The sequence below is a fragment of the Canis lupus genome, unplaced genomic scaffold (assembly GCF_011100685.1).
Source record: "Canis lupus familiaris isolate Mischka breed German Shepherd unplaced genomic scaffold, alternate assembly UU_Cfam_GSD_1.0 chrUn_S1757H1953, whole genome shotgun sequence".
Lineage (NCBI taxonomy): Eukaryota > Metazoa > Chordata > Mammalia > Carnivora > Canidae > Canis > Canis lupus.
In genome coordinates, this window is record NW_023330609.1 from 17,539 (window position 1) to 35,240 (window position 17,702).

Here is a 17,702-nt window from a genome sequence, read left to right on the forward strand (position 1 = left end):
GAACTCCTTGAGAAAGGCTCCCAGGGTCCTAGAGCCAGAGTATGCACCTCAGCAGATATGCTCTCGCATATGAGCAGCAATGATTACTGCAAGAAATAAAGGCGTCCATTGTAGCTAATTATTAATCAACGGTTGACTGAGTGGAAAAGCCTATAAGTTAAATATTTAGTCTATGCAATAAATCATTTCCATTCCTTGTGTTTGTTCTTTTTCAGGTTTTATGACCATGGTCTGTCAGTGGGAGCAGCTGAGCTACAGCTACATGTGGAAGATTCCAACGACTCTACAGTACTCTGGAGAGTATTGTGTAACCAGGGCAACCAGTGGTCACAGGCCACTATTCAGCTTGGACGCCTTACTCAGCCCTTCCATTTGTCACTAGATAAAGTCAATCTTGGCATTTATGACGGAGTCTCAGCTATTGATGACATCAGATTTGAAAATTGTACCCTTTCTCTTCCTGCAGAGAGCTGTGAAGAGCCGGACTTTTTCTGCTGTCGACGCAGCAAGGCTTGCATAGAAAAACTTCTGTTATGTGATTTGGTAGATGATTGTGGTGATCATACTGATGAGGTTGACTGTGGTAAGTGCTTTGTTGTTGTTGTTGTTATTATTATTATTATTATTATTATTATTATTATTATTTTGGTCCATCGTATTTTTACAGTGGAGATCTTGATTTGTTCACTGTTTTCTAGCCAATCAAGGCAAAGACAGGAAGCATTGTTCCAGAGTTGACGACCGTGATGAGTGGTTGATTAATCAGGTTACCGATATTTGTTATGTGGACTTATTAACTAGATACTATAGATAAAGTGCTAACCACAATGACTGAGTTTCAGATCTCATGGAATTTACAGTCTAATTGAGAAGTAGATATTATTCAAATATTGTTTTAAAAATACAAACTGGAAGCTTTGATGGGAGATATGGAGAGGAGTGCGGTGACTTTATAATAATGGTATTAAACTTTCTAAAGGAGATGACTTAGCTGAGATCTGAAAATAAAAAAGTCAAAGCATATATATGCAAAAGCCCTGATATGTGACCGTGTAGCAGATGGAGGCCAGCCAGTGCGGTAGGAGCGAGGAGGTGAAGGAGAGATAGGGTGCAGTATAAGGACAGAAATGTGAAGGAGGCCAGATTTGCAGATATTTATAGTCTATATTAGGAAAGTTTTTCTTCATTTGAGGGTTTTTAAGAAGGAAAGTGGTATAATAAAATTGGCATATTAAAACATGTCAGTGTAGATACAGAGTGATAAGTGGATTGGAGGAGAGTGGATTTGGGAGACCCATCAGGAGGCCATTGCGATAATCCACTGAGGAGGGGTGGGCAGCCTGTATCACAGCGGCAGTGATGGAGATGGAGGGACTGATGTTTGGGGAAATACTTAGGAGGGACATTTGATGATGTTTTGGCTATAGGGAGCAGGGAGTGCTGTGTCAAAGGTAAGTCTTGAGTTTCTGGTTTAAATTACCAGAAAGTTTATGGTATCTGATGATTGTATACATTTTATAATTTAATAAACCTAGCACCACGTAGTGCCCATTGCACTTGCTCCTGAAAATGAATCAGAAGCTTATAGCTGTTTTTTACTTCAATTACAAAATCAATCAGAAAAAGAATTTGCATCTTTCTTTGTCCAGAAATAGCAATAATTCTTAAAATTCAACCTATATGCCTATTACATTGAGAGGCTAATTATAAACCAAAGTGAAGCCATAAAATGCTTGGTGCATCATAGGAAACACTGCATTAAGAAATTTCCATATAAATTATTGTACAGCATGCTGCATATATGTGATCTTTGATACAGTCAGGTGGATTGAAGTCAGAATTACCATGCATCTCATTACACAACTAATTCTTTGAGTGGATATGAATAAAGTTGATAATTTAGACAATGGCTAACATAAGAAGTGTAACTTGTCCCCAAGGTAATTTATTTTTGCGGCTTTAGAAAGCTTTTTCATCTTTCTGAAGCTCTCCGAAGCCCACTCCTCAAAAAAAAAAAAAAAAAAAAAAAAGCAAATTATTCTTAAAACTACTATTAACTTAGATGGAGTTATGTCAGTACAACTATAATAATCAGAATACTACTTGTGACTAAATATTAGTGAAAGAGAACAGTAGTGGTATCAGAGTGTCAGTTTCTCTCGCAGCTTTCCATATAAATGTGTTCCTGGATTCCATAGAAAGCATTAGGCATCCAGAAATCTATGTTTTATTTCCTAAATCTTCCTACGTTTAGAGATAGGGTTTTTTTATTTGAAGGTGGAGCTACGTGCATTCCCTTTCAAAATAGAGATTGAACATACAGTCAATATGAAGACAGACAATATCAAAATCTGTTGGCTTTAGTGCCAGTTTTTTTTTTTTTTTTTTTTTTTTTTTTTTTTAGTGCCAGTTTTATGTCAAAAAACTTAGCAGCTTGACATTCTCCTTCTGCTCCACAGCCAAAGATTGACACCCGGAGAGTATGCTGTGGGTCCCCAGTTCACGTCACAGCTGGGCTTGATTAGTCACAAGTGAGGAAATATCAAACAAAAGCTCATCTCCCATTTGACATTTACTCACTGGGCTCCCATCATTAGTTCTAAGCTCCTGTTCCGTGGTTTTCAAAGACAGATGATTTGTTCTAGCCCGGCTGCATTTATCCACATTTGCTTATATTTATTGTTTCAGAATATTTATTCCCCTTTGGCACCAAGTGCATTTACTAAGATGAATAGTGAAAGGACAGCTGACATTTATATGTTTAAAAAATATTAACTTTGGTGAATGAAGCTAAAATGTAAAACTATGCATTAATTCTAACTCCTGTTCCTTCTACCCAAATAATGCTAAATGTTTTTATTCTAAAAACAAATCCTTGTTGTCAACAAAATGTTCACATCCTGAAAATGACTACATTACTATATTCTGGAAATTGTGGTAGATAAGCTAGGTGAGGAGGGGCTAGTCAAGCCTTTATAAGTGCTTTGAATTCTTCTAGTGCCTGGAAGGAGTTTTAAGCTTAAAAGCTCCAGCTCAAAGGAGCTGCAATCCAGTGAGAAGAAAAGACTGCCTCTCAGGAGATGCTGCCAAGAGCCCGCAGCACAACAGGAGGCATAAATAGAGAAGGAGAGAGGAGTGAGGTGTTTAAGGCAAGTGGGGAAGGTGGTGTATGCTAAGAAAAGGCTGGCCAGGGACAAACAGGAAGTTAATTTAACTTGGGAAAGGTAAAGCTTGAAAGAAGAGCTTAGATTTCAGTTTGGATTAAATGAGCATGTATGTACAGGAAGAAAATGATAAATTGCCATGGAAGGCAGAAGAATGGTCTTTCTGGCACTGATGGAGGGAAATGTGGAATTGGGGCAAGATGAAACCAAAGGGAGGAGTTTTTCAGCCTGAGGTCTGGAAAATGCTGGCATCAGGATCATGTTGATACTTGTTAAAAATATGGATTGCTCGGTCCCCCATATCTAACCAGGTAGTGCTGGTATGGAGCTTCGCCATGGAGCAAGCAATTATGCTGTACACATCAGGTGATTCTGAAAGATTGGACTCTATTAAAGTATGACTCTTCAGTTCTGCATGTTAGAATCGCCAAGGGAGATAATGAATTATCTTGATGTTCAACCGCACTATTTGTGGCAGTTCAGTCAACATCTCCGGGGGGGCTAGGGGGGCTCAGTTGGTTCAGCATCCAACTCTTGATTTCGGCTCAGGTCATAATCTCAGGGTTGTGAGACTGAGCCCCTGTAGGGCTCTGTGCTCAGTGGAGAGCCTGCTTGAGATTATCTCTCCCTCTGTCCCCTGACCCCCCCTTTTCTCTCTCTAAAATAAATAAATCTTTAAAAAAATAAATCAACATCCCTCAAGATAAGTTCTGGAACTTCATGTTTTTTGTTTTGTTTTGATTTTTAACATTCACTGGTGATTGGGACATTTGGCTAAGGTTGAAATCGACTGAGCCAGAAGTTTATAGTATTGAGTCAGCCATGGTGCCCTCATCATTTGCATAAAGTTATAGTGCTGGAAATGGTGAAGGATGGGTATAAAAGGCATTTGGAAAATAATGGCTGAAGTAATGCCCCCCCCAGTCTATAAAATATTATTACTTGATATAAATCTAGGATTTATTCACTTTTTAAAAACTTTTAGTGTCACATTTAAAAAACATTAAAATCATTAACCTTGGCAGGAGCCAAATATCAACAAGTATTCTTAATCATGTTTTTTGTCCTTAATTATTTTTTTGTTGTTATTTCATGCCAATTTCAGTACCTGAGTTCCAATGTAACTTTGAAAATGGAATCTGTAACTGGGAACAAGATACAGAAGACGACGTTGATTGGACCAGGAAGCACGGTCCAACTTCAACACTTAATACAGGGCCAATGAAGGCTCATACCTTGGGCACAGCTAAAGGACACTATCTCTACATAGAATCTTCGGAGCCACAGGTTTTCCAAAACAGAGCTACTTTCCTCAGCCCTGTCCTCAATGCCACCGATGCAGGGGGCTGCACCTTCCGCTTATATTACCACATGTTTGGAAAGCATATTTATAGGCTGGCCATCTACCAGAGAGTTTGGAGTAACACAAGAGACAGCTGCTGTGGCAGATATTTGGGAATCAAGGCAACAGATGGATGAGGAAACGCCTCAATCTTTCCAGCAGGAAGCCTTTTCAGGTATAGATAATGGCTTTCGTAATGTGTATTTAAGATGCATTCAGAATGTCTAAGGAATATGAAAGATCACTATATCCTTGAATTAAAAGCCAGTGGAATTTGGTCAGAGTTATTTGGAAGTACATTTATCATGCAATTAAGGTTGTGCCAAAGCATGTTAAGTTGCTTTCCTCTTTGACTACCCCCAATAATCTGTGATTAAAATTTCTAAAGGTGGACACATGGCATTGACAGCAGCTACAGGTCCCTCTGACTTTAAGTCATTTTTCTCTTGAAATAAAAAATCTGGAGGGAAAAAGAGTTTTGCGCAATATATGGTACTCTGCCAAATGTTCAGGTTCTAAAATCTGTGATTTTTAAATATTCCATCAGACTTTTCCACCTTTTATAGGTAAGCAGCAGAAATTCGAGAAGGGTGCATGCTGTGTTGGAGAATCACACAGCTACTCTGGGGCAGAGCCAGAGGTCTAGCTAGATCTCCTGCTGAAATATTCTTTACTGTGATTCTCACCTACCTTCTCCTAAAAGGAAAACTTGGGGGCAGCCCGGATAGCTCAGCGGTTTAGCGCTGCCTTCAGCCCAGGGGCTGATCTGGAGTCCCGAGATCGAGTCCCACCTCAGGCTCCCCGTGAGGAGCCTACTTCTCCCTCTGCCTGTGTCTCTGCCTCTCTCTCTCTCTCTCTCTCCTCTCTGTGTTTCTCATGAATAAATGAATAAAATCTTAAAAAAATAAATAAAAGGAAAACTTGGAATGGTGGGTTTAAATGCTTACTTGGCTTTTAAGATTTTATGAAGGCAATTTCTATTATCTCTTGGATTCCCTTAGCAATTCCCTGAAGTGGGTAAGTCAGGATCTTTTTTATCAGTTTTACAAATATGAATAAAACATTTGGAGAGGTTGTTATTTATATCTGGCCAAATAGATGGTGCACAGCAGGATGGGGGCTTGGAATGGAATCTGCAGTTTCCAATTAATTCACATTCATTCCCTTTCTAATATATCATACAGCCTGTCATGTGTAGGAGGGTCGAATATTCTTTTTCTCTTTGCTCCAATAGATCTAGATGTAATATACAGGGAGGAACTCCTTACCACTCCTGGCTAAACTTTTTTTTTTTACATGTACTGAATTTCTCTGTTCCCTTATTTAAAGCACTGTTTCAACCTAAATATCTTGAGAGCCATGATAGAGGGGCGTCTGGGTGGCTGCATCAGTTAAGCATCTGCCTTGGGCTCGGGCCATGATCTCAGGTCCTGGGATCCAGCCCTGCATTGGGCTCCCGCTCACTAAGAAGCCTGCTTCTGCCTCTGCCTGCCACTCCTCTTGCTTATGCTCTCTTTCTCTGTGTCAGATAAATAAATAAAAGCTTTTTAAAAAGCCATCATAGATATACGTTGTATATGACTCACTAAAGAATACATTGAAATGGGTGATTTGTCCAGATAGACACAGGCGGAAATTATGAGAACTAGTCTGCTATATGTAGAGTGTTATTTTGCTGTTCAGCCATGTGGCAGGTGCATGTAATCACAAGAAATGAAATGGAAGGAAGGTTCTTCGACTTTTATTTAATAATGGATCACCCACTTCAAATTTAATCAGATGAATTGTAAGTTGGGTCAAACTAGTATCCTTCTGATATTTACTCAAGAGTTGGTTGCCAGGAGAAAATCACCTTGGCAAGGGAGCTGTTTCACATTCAGATGAACAGAGAACTAACCAAGGAATCCTTTAGTTATGAATCAAAAATATAGAAATTGGTGTGTGGAACCAATTTTGGGTTATACATGCAGTACTCTGTTTTTATCCAATGGTTCTTCTAGGCTTTATTTTTTTCCAATGACATTCAGGCTTGAGAAGGTAAAATCAGATTGTGCTTGTGGTGTAGTTAAGATAATAAAAATTGGGTCCAATTTCAGCGACCAGAGATATTCCTTCATTGAATAATAAGTATACAGAGTTGTGGTGAGAGCAGAAATAACCAAGATTTTACTTAGCTGTGATATTGTAGGTGAAATTAGCTAGTGTCAGTCCAGCAGGTAATGTGCTCATTAAATGTTTGTTTAAAAGAAAAATCCAAGGATTTTTCAGGAGCTATGTATGTATATATAGTTGACACACAAGGTTACATTAGCTTCAGGTGTACAACATAGTGATTCAACAAGACTATATATATATATATATGTTTTTTATAAATATAAATATATATATATATATTTTAAGACCATATATTATACTATGTTCACCACAAGTGTAGCTACGGCCTGTCCTGACACACTGCTCTTACACCATCTTTAACTGTATTCTTCACGCTGGGCATTCATTCTTATGGCCTACTCATTCAATAACTAGAAGTCTATATCTCACACTTCCCTTCACAATTTTGCCCAACACCCCACACTCCTCTCCTGTGACAACCACCAGTTAGTGGTCCGGATTTATGCATCTCATTTTGCTTTTTGTTTGTTTACTCATTTTTAAAAACTTCCACTTAAGTATTTGTCTGAGGTATTTCACTTCACACAATACCCTCTAGGTTAATCCATGTTTTCTCAAATGGCACACCTCCTCCTTTTTATGGCTATATGATATTCCGTGTGTGTGTGTATGTATATACATAATACTTTCTAATCCATTTGTCTATTGGTGGGCATTTAGTTTGCTTCCATATCTTGACTATCACAAATAATGCTGTGGTAAACATATGGGTGCATACATCTTTTCAAATTAGTGTTTTTGTGTTTTGGGGGTAAATAATAGTGCATTATTGGATCATAAGATATTTCTACTTTTAAGCTTTTGAGCAACCTCCATACTCTTTCCACAGTGGCTGCTCCTCTTGCATTCCCACCAACAGTGCAAGAGGGTTCCTTTTTCTATATGTCCTGCTAAAACTTTTTGTATCTTGTATTTTTGGTTTTAGCCATTCTGACAGGTTTATAGTGATATCTCATTGTGGTTCTAATTTGCGTTTCCCTGATAATTAGTGATGTTGAACATATTTTCATGTGTCTGTTGGCCATCTATATGTATTTGGAGAAATGTATGTATGTCATTTGCCCATTTTTTAATTGGATTGTTTGGCTTTTTTAGTATTAAGTTGTATAAATTCCTTATATATTTTGGATATTAATACTTTATTACATATATCATTTGTAAATATCTTCTCCCATTCAGTAGGTTGTCATTTTGTTTTGTTGATAATTATATTTGCTGTGTAAAAGCTTTTTATTTTGACGTAGTCCCAATAGTTTATTTTTGATGTTGTGTCCTTGCCTCAGCAGACATATCTAGAAAAATAGTGCTATGGCTGATGCCAGGGAAATTACTGCCTGTGCTCTCTTCTAGGGTTTTTATGGTTTCAGGTTTTATGTTGAGTTCTTTAATCCATTTTGAGTTTGTGTGTGGTGTTAAAAAGTGGTCTAATTTCCTTCTTTTTCATGTAGCTATCCAATTTTCACAGCACCATTTATCGAAGGACTATCTTTTCTCCATTGCATATTCTTGCCTCTTTATTCATAGATTAATTGACCATTTAATCCTATGTTTGTTTCTGAACTCTCTCTTTTGTTCTTTTGATTTATGTGTTGATTTTTTGTACCAGTACCATAGTTTTTTTATTAGTACAGTTTTGCAATATATCTTGAAATCTGGAACCATGACACTTTTAGCTTTTGTTATTCGCTCTCAAGATTGTGTTGGCTATTCAGTCTTTTGTGGTTTCCTACAAATTTCAGTATTATTTGTTGTAGTTCTTTGAAAAATACTTGGGATTTTTCTAGTTCCGTAGACATGTTAAATTGTTTATTGGAGCTTTATTTTGATTCTTGAGGTAGGCTGATATCCCTATATATTTCTCTCTTAGAACTGCTTTTGCAGCCTTCCCAAAATTTTGGACCATTGTGTTGTCATTTATATTTGTGTCTATGCATTTTGTTATTTCTCCTTTAATTACCCTGTTGACTGTTTGGTAGTATGTTGTTGAGTCTCCATATATTTGTGACATTTTCACTTATTTCTTGTGATTTATTTCTAGTTTTATAGCATATGATCAAGATATTTATAATTGCCATATCCTCTTATGGATTAATCCCTTTATTATTTTGTAATGACCATCTTTGTCTCTTGCTACTCTCTTTGTTTTTTTTTTTTTTTTTTATGATAGTCCCACAGAGAGAGAGAGAGAGAGAGGCAGAGACATAGGCAGAGGGAGAAGCAGGCTCCATGCACCGGGAGCCCGACGTGGGACTCGATCCCGGGTCTCCAGGATCACGCCCTGGGCCAAAGGCAGGCGCTAAACCGCTGCGCCACCCAGGGATCCCTTTTTTTTTTTTTTTTTTTTTTTTTTTTTTATGATAGCTACTCTCTTTGTTTTAAAGTCTGTCCTGTCTGATATAAGTATTGCCATCCTGGACTGTTTTGTTGTTGTTGTTGTTTTGCTTTTCCTTATATGGTGAATTCTTTTTAATCCTTCATTTTCAATCTTTATGAGTCTTTAGGTCTGAAGTGAGACTCCTGTTGGCATCTTTAGATGGATATTGTTTTTCATTTCTTTAATATTTTACTTATTCATGAGAGATAAACAGATAGAGGCAGAGACATAGATGGAGAAGCAGGCTTGCTGTGGGGAGCCTGATCCAGGACTCGAACCCAAAACCCAGAGATCATGACCTGAGCCAAAGGCAGATGCTCAGCCACTGAGCCACCAACGTGACCCCAATGGATATTGTTTTTCTTATCCATTCTGCCACCCTTTTATCTTTTGATTAGAGCTGTTAGACCATTTACATTTTTTTTCATTTTTTAACCCTTTATTTTTTATTTTTTAATAATAAATTTATTTTTTATTGGTGTTCAATTTACCAACATACAGAATAACACACAGTGCTCATCCCGTCAAGTACCCCCCTCAGTGCCCATCACCCATTCACCCCCCACCCCCGACCCTCCTCCCCTTCCATCACCCCCAGTTCGTTTCCCAGAGTTAGGAGTCTTTATGTTCTGTCTCCCTTTCTGATATTTCCCACACATTTCTTCTCCCTTCCTTTATATTCCCTTTCACTATTATTTATATTCCCCAAATGAATGAGAACATACAATGTTTGTCCTTCTCCGATTGACTTACTTCACTTAGCATAATACCCTCCAGTTCCATCCACGTTGAAGCAAATGGTGGGTATTTGTCGTTTCTAATGCCTGAGTAATATTCCATTCTATACATAAACCACATCTTCTTTATCCATTCATCTTTCAATGGACACCGAGGCTCCTTCCACAGTTTGGCTATTGTGGACATTGCTGCTAGAAACATCGGGGTGCAGGTGTCCTGGCCTTTCATTGCATCTGTACCCTTGGGGTAAATCCCCAGCAGTGCAATTGCTGGGTCGTATGGCAGGTCTATTTTTAACTCTTTGAGAAACCTCCACACAGTTTCCCAGAGTGGCTGCACCAGTTCACATTCCCACCAACAGTATAAGAGGGTTCCCTTTTCTCCACATCCTCTCCAACATTTGTGGTTTCCTGCCTTGTTAATTTTCCTCATCGTCACTGGTGTGAGGTGGTATCTCATTGTGGTTTTGATTTGTATTTCCCTAATGGCAAGTGATGCCGAGCATTCTCTCATGTGCATGTTGGCCATGTCTTTGGTAGCATGGCAGGATACAAAATCAATGCCAGAAATCAATGGCATTTCTATACACTAACAATGAGACTGAAGAAAGAGAAATTAAGGAGTCAATCCCATTTACAATTGCACCCAAAAGCATAAGATACCTAGGAGTAAACCTAACCAAAGAGATAAAGGATCTATACCCTAAAAACTATAGAACACTTCTGAAAGAAATTGAGGAAGACACAAAGAGATGGAACAATATTCCATTCTCATGGATTGGTAGAAATAATATTATGAAAATGTCAATGTTACCGAGGGCAATTTACACATTTAACGCAATCCCTAACAAAATACCATGGACTTTCTTCAGAGAGTTAGAACAAATTATTTTAAGATGTGTGTGGAATCAGAAAAGACCCTGAATAGCCAGGGGAATTTAAAAAAAGAAAACCATAGCTGGGGGCATCACAGTGTCAGATTTCAGGTTGTACTACAAAGCTGTGGTCATCAAGACAGTGTGGTACTGGCACAAAAACAGACACATAGATCAATGGAACAGAATAGGGAACCTAGAAGTGGACCCTGAACTTTATGGTCAACTAATATTCGATAAAGGAGGAAAGACTATCCACTGGAAGGAAGGCAGTCTCTTCAATAAATGGTGCTAGGAAAAGTGGACATCCACATGCAGAAGAATGAAACTAGACCACTCTCTTGCACCAGACACAAAGATAAACTCAAAATGGATGAAAGATCTAAATGGGAGACAAGAGTCCATCAAAATCCTAGAGGAGAACACAGGCAACACCCTTTTTGAACTCAGCCACAGTAACTTCTTGCAAGATACATCCACGAAGGCAAAAGAAACGAAAGCAAAAATGAACTATTGGGATTTCATCAAGATAAGAAGTTTTGCACAGCAAAGGATACAGTCAACAAAACTAAAAGACAACCTACAGAATGGGAGAAGATATTTGCAAATGACATATCAGATAAAGGGCTAGTTTCCAAGATCTATAAAGAACTTATTAAACTCAACAGCAAAGAAACAAACAATCCAATCATGAAATGGGCAAAAGACATGAACAGAAATCTCACAGAGGAAGACATAGACATGGCCAAGATCACTTTTTAATAATAAAATAATTTTATGTCATGGTTATAACTGCATTCAGAAGTTAATTAAAAATTCATTTTCATGGTATAATTTTTAAATATGCTTTTCCTTTCACTATATTAAAATGAAAAAAAAAGTAGTTTTATTCTGTTTCCTGCACAGATGTGTTAGACAAATCTAGAGGAGACATCAAAGAGCTTTCTGGCCTGAAAGATTGCAGAGATGGCCTTGGCTAGGCACATAATTTGTTAGGTTAGGCATGTGTTTTTGGAGCATCTACTCTGTGAGAAGAGAAAACTTAATCACACATGGAACCAGCATACGCAGAATTGATGTGTAATGCCTCGGGGAAAGTGTTATTTGCTGAAAGAGAGGTCCATTGGGAGGCTCAGGTAACTTACCAAGTCTTCAGGTCTATCTTGGGTGTGTATGTCTTTAATAATACTTGAAGGGGGGAACCCTGGGTAGCGCAGCAGTTTGGCACCTGCCTTTGGCCCAGGTCGCGATCCTGGAGACCCGGGATCGAGTCCCATGTCGGGCTCCTGGTGCATGGAGCCTGCTTCTCCCTCTGCCTGTGTCTCTGCCTCTCTCTCTCTCTCTGTGACTATCATAAATAAATAAAAAAAAAAGAAAAACAGAGGACCTTTCCATTTAAAAAAAATAATACTTGAAGGGAGTCTTTACTTTTGGATGTTACTGGATAATACAAATGAACGAAGATAATACTATGGATAAAGACCACATACTGACTCTTTTAAGAATTTAACTATTTTTATTTCTAAAAAAATCTTTCCTTTTACCACAAAAGACAAAATTCATTTTTATTGTAGGAAAATGTTTAAATATAGGTAGAAAAGGTAAACCACATCAATGCTGCTTACACCCTCATGATAAAAACATTGTGTGTGTCTTTACAATCTACCACGTTGCTTTCAATTAATACAATAAATAAAAGCAACACTGTTTTCAATTAATTTGCTTATTTTTATATATAATTTTTAAACACCTATTCACCAATATTTTGTTTGGGCCAATAGTATTCCATCAAATGGATGTACCACCATTCACTAATTCAGTTCCTCACTATTGATTTAGGAGTTGCTTTCGATTGTACACAAATTTAAAGAGTCTTTACTGAACAGTATAGAGGTTTGCACACATTGCAAATTATATCCTAAGAGTAAAAGAAAATACAGAGTAGAATTTTTAATTGATATTCATTTTTAAACCATTTGATTGATGATTTTATTGTTTTAAATTTTTATTTATTTATGATAGGCACACAGTGAGAGAGAGAGGCAGAGGCACAGGCAGAGGGAGAAGCAGGCTCCATGCACCGGGAGCCCGACGTGGGACTTGATCCCGGGTCTCCAGGATCGCGCCCTGGACCAAAGGCAGGCGCTAAACCGCTGCGCCACCCAGGGATCCCTGATTTATGATTTTAAATTACTCTTCAATAATGTACCTTTTTTTCACAAGCAATACATGACTGTGTCTGTTTTTCTGTATGCTTGCCAAACACTGTCTAATTATTTTTTTCATTGTTTCAGTCTGAAAATATGGTTAAAGTAGGAGGTAACTGTATATTTTCTCCAATTCTTTAATGCTAAGCAGGTTGATCAAGTTCGTGTGCATGTGTGCCTTGTGTAGTTATATTTCTGTGTGTATCTATATTTCCTATTTGTGCTTTTTGCTTGGTTTTCAGTGTGTAATGCTTATTATTCTTCTTACTGACTTAATCTTTTAAAGCATCGAGGTATTTTTTTATTTGTTGTGAAAGTTGCAAAGATTTTCCCCAAGTTTTATTGACCTTTTATTAGTTTTTCATGTTTTCACCCTTCCTAGTTTTTAGGTTGTGCATAGTTATGTCTGCCAGGGTGCCCTTTATAGTTTATCGTTTTGTTATTTTTTCCAGAATGATATTTTTCATTAGGTTTATTGACACATGAATGACATATAACATGTAAATTTAAGGTGTACAATGTGATTACATTGTGAAATGATTACTACAGGAAGGTTGATTAACACATTCATCATGTCACAGCTACCTTTTTTTTTAGAGAATGTGGTGAGGACATTTAAGATCTACTCTCTTAGGAGCTTTCATATATACAATACATTACTGTTAACTGTAGTCACCATCCTGTGTATTTTACCCCAGTAGTTATTTATCTTGTAACCATTTCCTCCATCTCTCCACGCCCTTCTCCCAGGTGACACCTTTTTATTGTCTATTTTTATGAGTTTGATTTTATAAATTCCACATGTAAGTGAGATCATACAGCATTTATCTTTCTCTGTCTGACTTATTTCTCTTAGCATAATGACTTCAAGATACATCCATGTGGTTCCAAATGGCAGGATTTCTTTTTTTTTTTTTTTAAGATTTTATTTATTTATTTGATAGACCACAAATGGGGGCGGGGAGGGCAGAGAGAAAGGGAGAAGAAAGCTTCCCGCTGAGCAAGGAGCCTGATGTGGGGCTTGATCCCAGTACCCTGGGATTGTGACCTGAGCCAAAAGCAGATAGATGCTTAACCAAATGAGCCACCCAGGTGCCCCAAGATTTTTTCTTTTTTAGTATTCCTGTGTGCCCACACCTGTATTTGTATATATGTCGGTATTATGCACCATACTTTCTTAGTCCATTCATCTGTCAGTGGAGACTTAGGGTTCTTTATATGTCTTGGCTATTGTGAACCATGCTGCAGTGAACATAGGGATGCAGGCATCTCTTAAAGATACTAATTTCATTTCCTTTAGGTATATATACCCAGAAGTGGGATTGGTAGATCATATAGAGTATTTAATTTTTTGAGAATCTGTATTAAATTTTTTGAGAATCCTTCATACTGTTTTCATACCTACTGCACCAATTTGCATTCCCACTGACAGCGCAGAAGTATTTCCTTTTCTCCATTTCCTTTCCAACATATGTTGTCTTCTTGATGATAGTCATTCTCACAAGTGTGAGGTGATATCTTTTTGTGTTTTTGATTTGTATTTCTTGGTAATTACTGATGTTAAGCACAACTTCATGTACCTCTTGGACATGTGGATATCTTCTTTGGAAAAATATCAGCTCAGGTCCTTCGCCCCTTTTTTAATTGAATTATTTGGGGTTTTCTTTGTTTTTTTAAGTATCGAGTTGTAGAAGTTCCTTAAATATTTTGGAAATTAATGCCTTATCAGACATATGGTCTACACGTATTTTCTCCTATTCTTTGTGTCACCATTATTATTGTTATTAAGTATTTTGTTAATAATTTCTTTTGCTGTAAAGATAACTTTTTTAGTTTGATATAGAGCCACTTGTTTATTTTTGCTTTGTTGCTTGTGCTTTTGGTGTTCTATGCAAAAACTCATTACCAAGACCAACATCAAGGAGTTTTTAACCCTATATTTTCTTCCAGAAGTTTTAATTATATTACATATGGGCTTTATTTTTGTCATGTTGCATTTTATGAAATGCTTTTATTATGCTTTTGCTATGAGGATTCTGTGATTTTTATCCAACGATATATTAATGTATCATGTTTATTGACTTGTGTTTGTTGAGCCTTCTTTGCATCCTAGGGTTAAATCCCATCTTTGTGGCATACCATCCTTTTAATGTGCTAACTTTATTAACTAGTATTTTGTTGTGAATTTTTGCATTTATGTTCATCGGGCTATTGGGCCTTTAGTATCTATATGCCTTTTTTTTTTAAGATTTGTTTATTTATGATAGACATGGAGAGAGAGAGAGGCAGAGAGAGAAGCAGGCTCCATGCACCGGGAGCCCGACGTGGGATTCGATCCCGGGTCTCCAGGATCGCGCCCTGGGCCAAAGGCAGGCGCCAAACCGTGCGCCACCCAGGGATCCCATGCCTTTTGTATCTGGATAGTGGAGGTCTTATAAAGTGAATTTGGGAGTATTCCCTCTTCTTCAATTTTTTGGAAGGATTTCAGAAGGATTGGCTTTGATTCTTTAAATTCACCAGTGTTTGGTAGAATCCATGAGTAAAACTATCTTGTCCTGGACTTTTCTGTGTTGGGAGGTTTTTGATTACTGATTCAATGGCTTTTCTCATATTTATTCTGCTCAGATATTGTTTTTTTTCTTGCTTCAGTCTTGTTAGGTTGTATGTTTCTAGAAATGTACAATTTCTTCTAGATTATCCAATTCATTGGTATATAATTGCTTATCGTAGTCTCTTCTGATATAAAAGATTTTATTTATTCATTCATGAGAGCCAGAGAGAGAGGGAGAGGCAGAGACACAGGCAGAGGGAGAAGCAGGCTCCATGCAGGGAACCTGATGTGGGACTCGATCCCTGGTCTCCAGGATCAGGCCCTGGGCCAAAGGCAGGTGCTAAACTGCTAAGCCACCCAGGCTGCCCTCTTCTGATATTTTGGAATGATGTTTCAATTGTAATATCCCTCTTTTATTGATAATTTTATTCATTTGAGTCTTTTCTCTTTTTCTTGGTTAGCCTAGTGAAAGGCTTGTCAATTTTGTGTAGTTTTTTTAAAAAAACTAATTCTTTTAAATTTTTTTTTAGTTTTGTTAGTCTTTTGTTTTATTCTTCTGTGTTTCATTTTTTCTATTCTAATCCCAATTATTTTTTCTTCTGTTACCATTGACCTTAGTTCAAGCTCCTTGAGTTGTAAAGTTTGATTGTTTATGTGAGATATTTCTTTGTTTAATGTAGGTGTTTATGATTGTAAACTTTCCTCTTAGAACAGCTTTTAATGCATTCCATAAATTTTGGCATGTTATATTTCCATTTTCATTTATATCAAGATTTTTTAATTTCTCCTTTGATCCATAGTTTGTTCAGTAGTGTGTTTTGATTTCTATGTTTGTGAATTTCCCAACTTTCCTCTTCTTATTGGTATCTATATAGTGGTCAGAAAAGACATGTGATATAATTTTAATTTTCTTGAATTTGTTAAGACTTTTTTGTGTCTAAACATATGATCTGTCCTGGAACATGTTCTGTCTGCACTTGAGAAGGATATGTATTCTGCTGCTGTTGGGTGGAATGTTCTATATATGTCTGCTACGTCTATTTGATCTATAGTGTTTTTCACATATCACTATCTAGTGTTGAATAACAATATATGATCATATAGTCATATGTTATATGCAATCATGTGTATATACAGTCAGATAACACTGTAGTGCTCTTTCCTTATTGATTTTCTGTCTGAGTAATCCATCAATTATTGGGTATGGAATATTAAAACCCTTCTTATTGTATTGTTGTTTATTTCTCCATGCAGCTCTGTTATTATTTGCTTTATATATTTGGATGTTCTGATGTTGGATGCATACATATTTGCAATTATTATGGCTTGTTTGTGAACTAATCCTTTTATCATTATACAGTGACATTCCTTGTCTCTTGTGACTATTTGAAACTTACTCTATTTCTGATAGAAGTATAGCCATTCCTCCTCTCTTTTGGTTACCATTTGTATGGAATGTTTTCTATCCCTTCACTTTCAATCTATGTGTGTCTTTATTTTTTTTTTTTTTTTTTTTGGTAGGTAGTAGCTTTTTTTTTTTTTTTTCTTTTTCTTTAAAGTTTTTTTTTTTTTTTTTATTGGTGTTCAATTTACTAACATACAGAATAACACCCAGTGCCCGTCACCCATTCACTCCCACCCCCCGCCCTCCTCCCCTTCTACCACCCCTAGTTCGTTTCCCAGAGTTAGCAGTCTTTACGTTCTGTCTCCCTTTCTGATATTTCCCACACATTTCTTCTCCCTTCCCTTATTTTCCCTTTCACTATTATTTATATTCCCCAAATGAATGAGAACATATAATGTTTGTCCTTCTCCGACTGACTTACTTCACTCAGCATAATACCCTCCAGTTCCATCCACGTTGAAGCAAATGGTGGGTATTTGTCATTTCTAATAGCTGAGTAATATTCCATTGTATACATAAACCACATCTTCTTTATCCATTCATCTTTCGTTGGACACCGAGGCTCCTTCCACAGTTTGGCTATCGTGGCCATTGCTGCTAGAAACATCGGGGTGCAGGTGTCCCGGCGTTTCATTGCATTTGTATCTTTGGGGTAAATCCCCAACAGTGCAATTGCTGGGTCGTAGGGCAGGTATATTTTTAACTGTTTGAGGAATCTCCACACAGTTTTCCAGAGTGGCTGCACCAGTTCACATTCCCACCAACAGTGTAAGAGGGTTCCCTTTTCTCCGCATCCTCTCCAACATTTGTTGTTTCCTGCCTTGTTAATTTTCCCCATTCTCACTGGTGTGAGGTGGTATCTCATTGTAGTT

General features: G+C 37.3%; 1 protein-coding gene across 1 annotated transcript; it reads left to right on the forward strand.

Annotated features, from left to right (window-relative positions):
- Positions 1-215: 215 nt before the first annotated feature.
- On the forward strand, positions 216-4,881 carry LOC119869197 (MAM and LDL-receptor class A domain-containing protein 1-like; the record flags this gene model as incomplete). The annotated part of the gene is made up of 2 exons (XM_038589233.1): positions 216-583; positions 4,270-4,881. Coding segments are annotated over 2 exons (742 nt in total), but the record flags the coding sequence as incomplete, so codon positions are not given.
- Between the last annotated feature and the right edge of the window lie 12,821 nt (positions 4,882-17,702).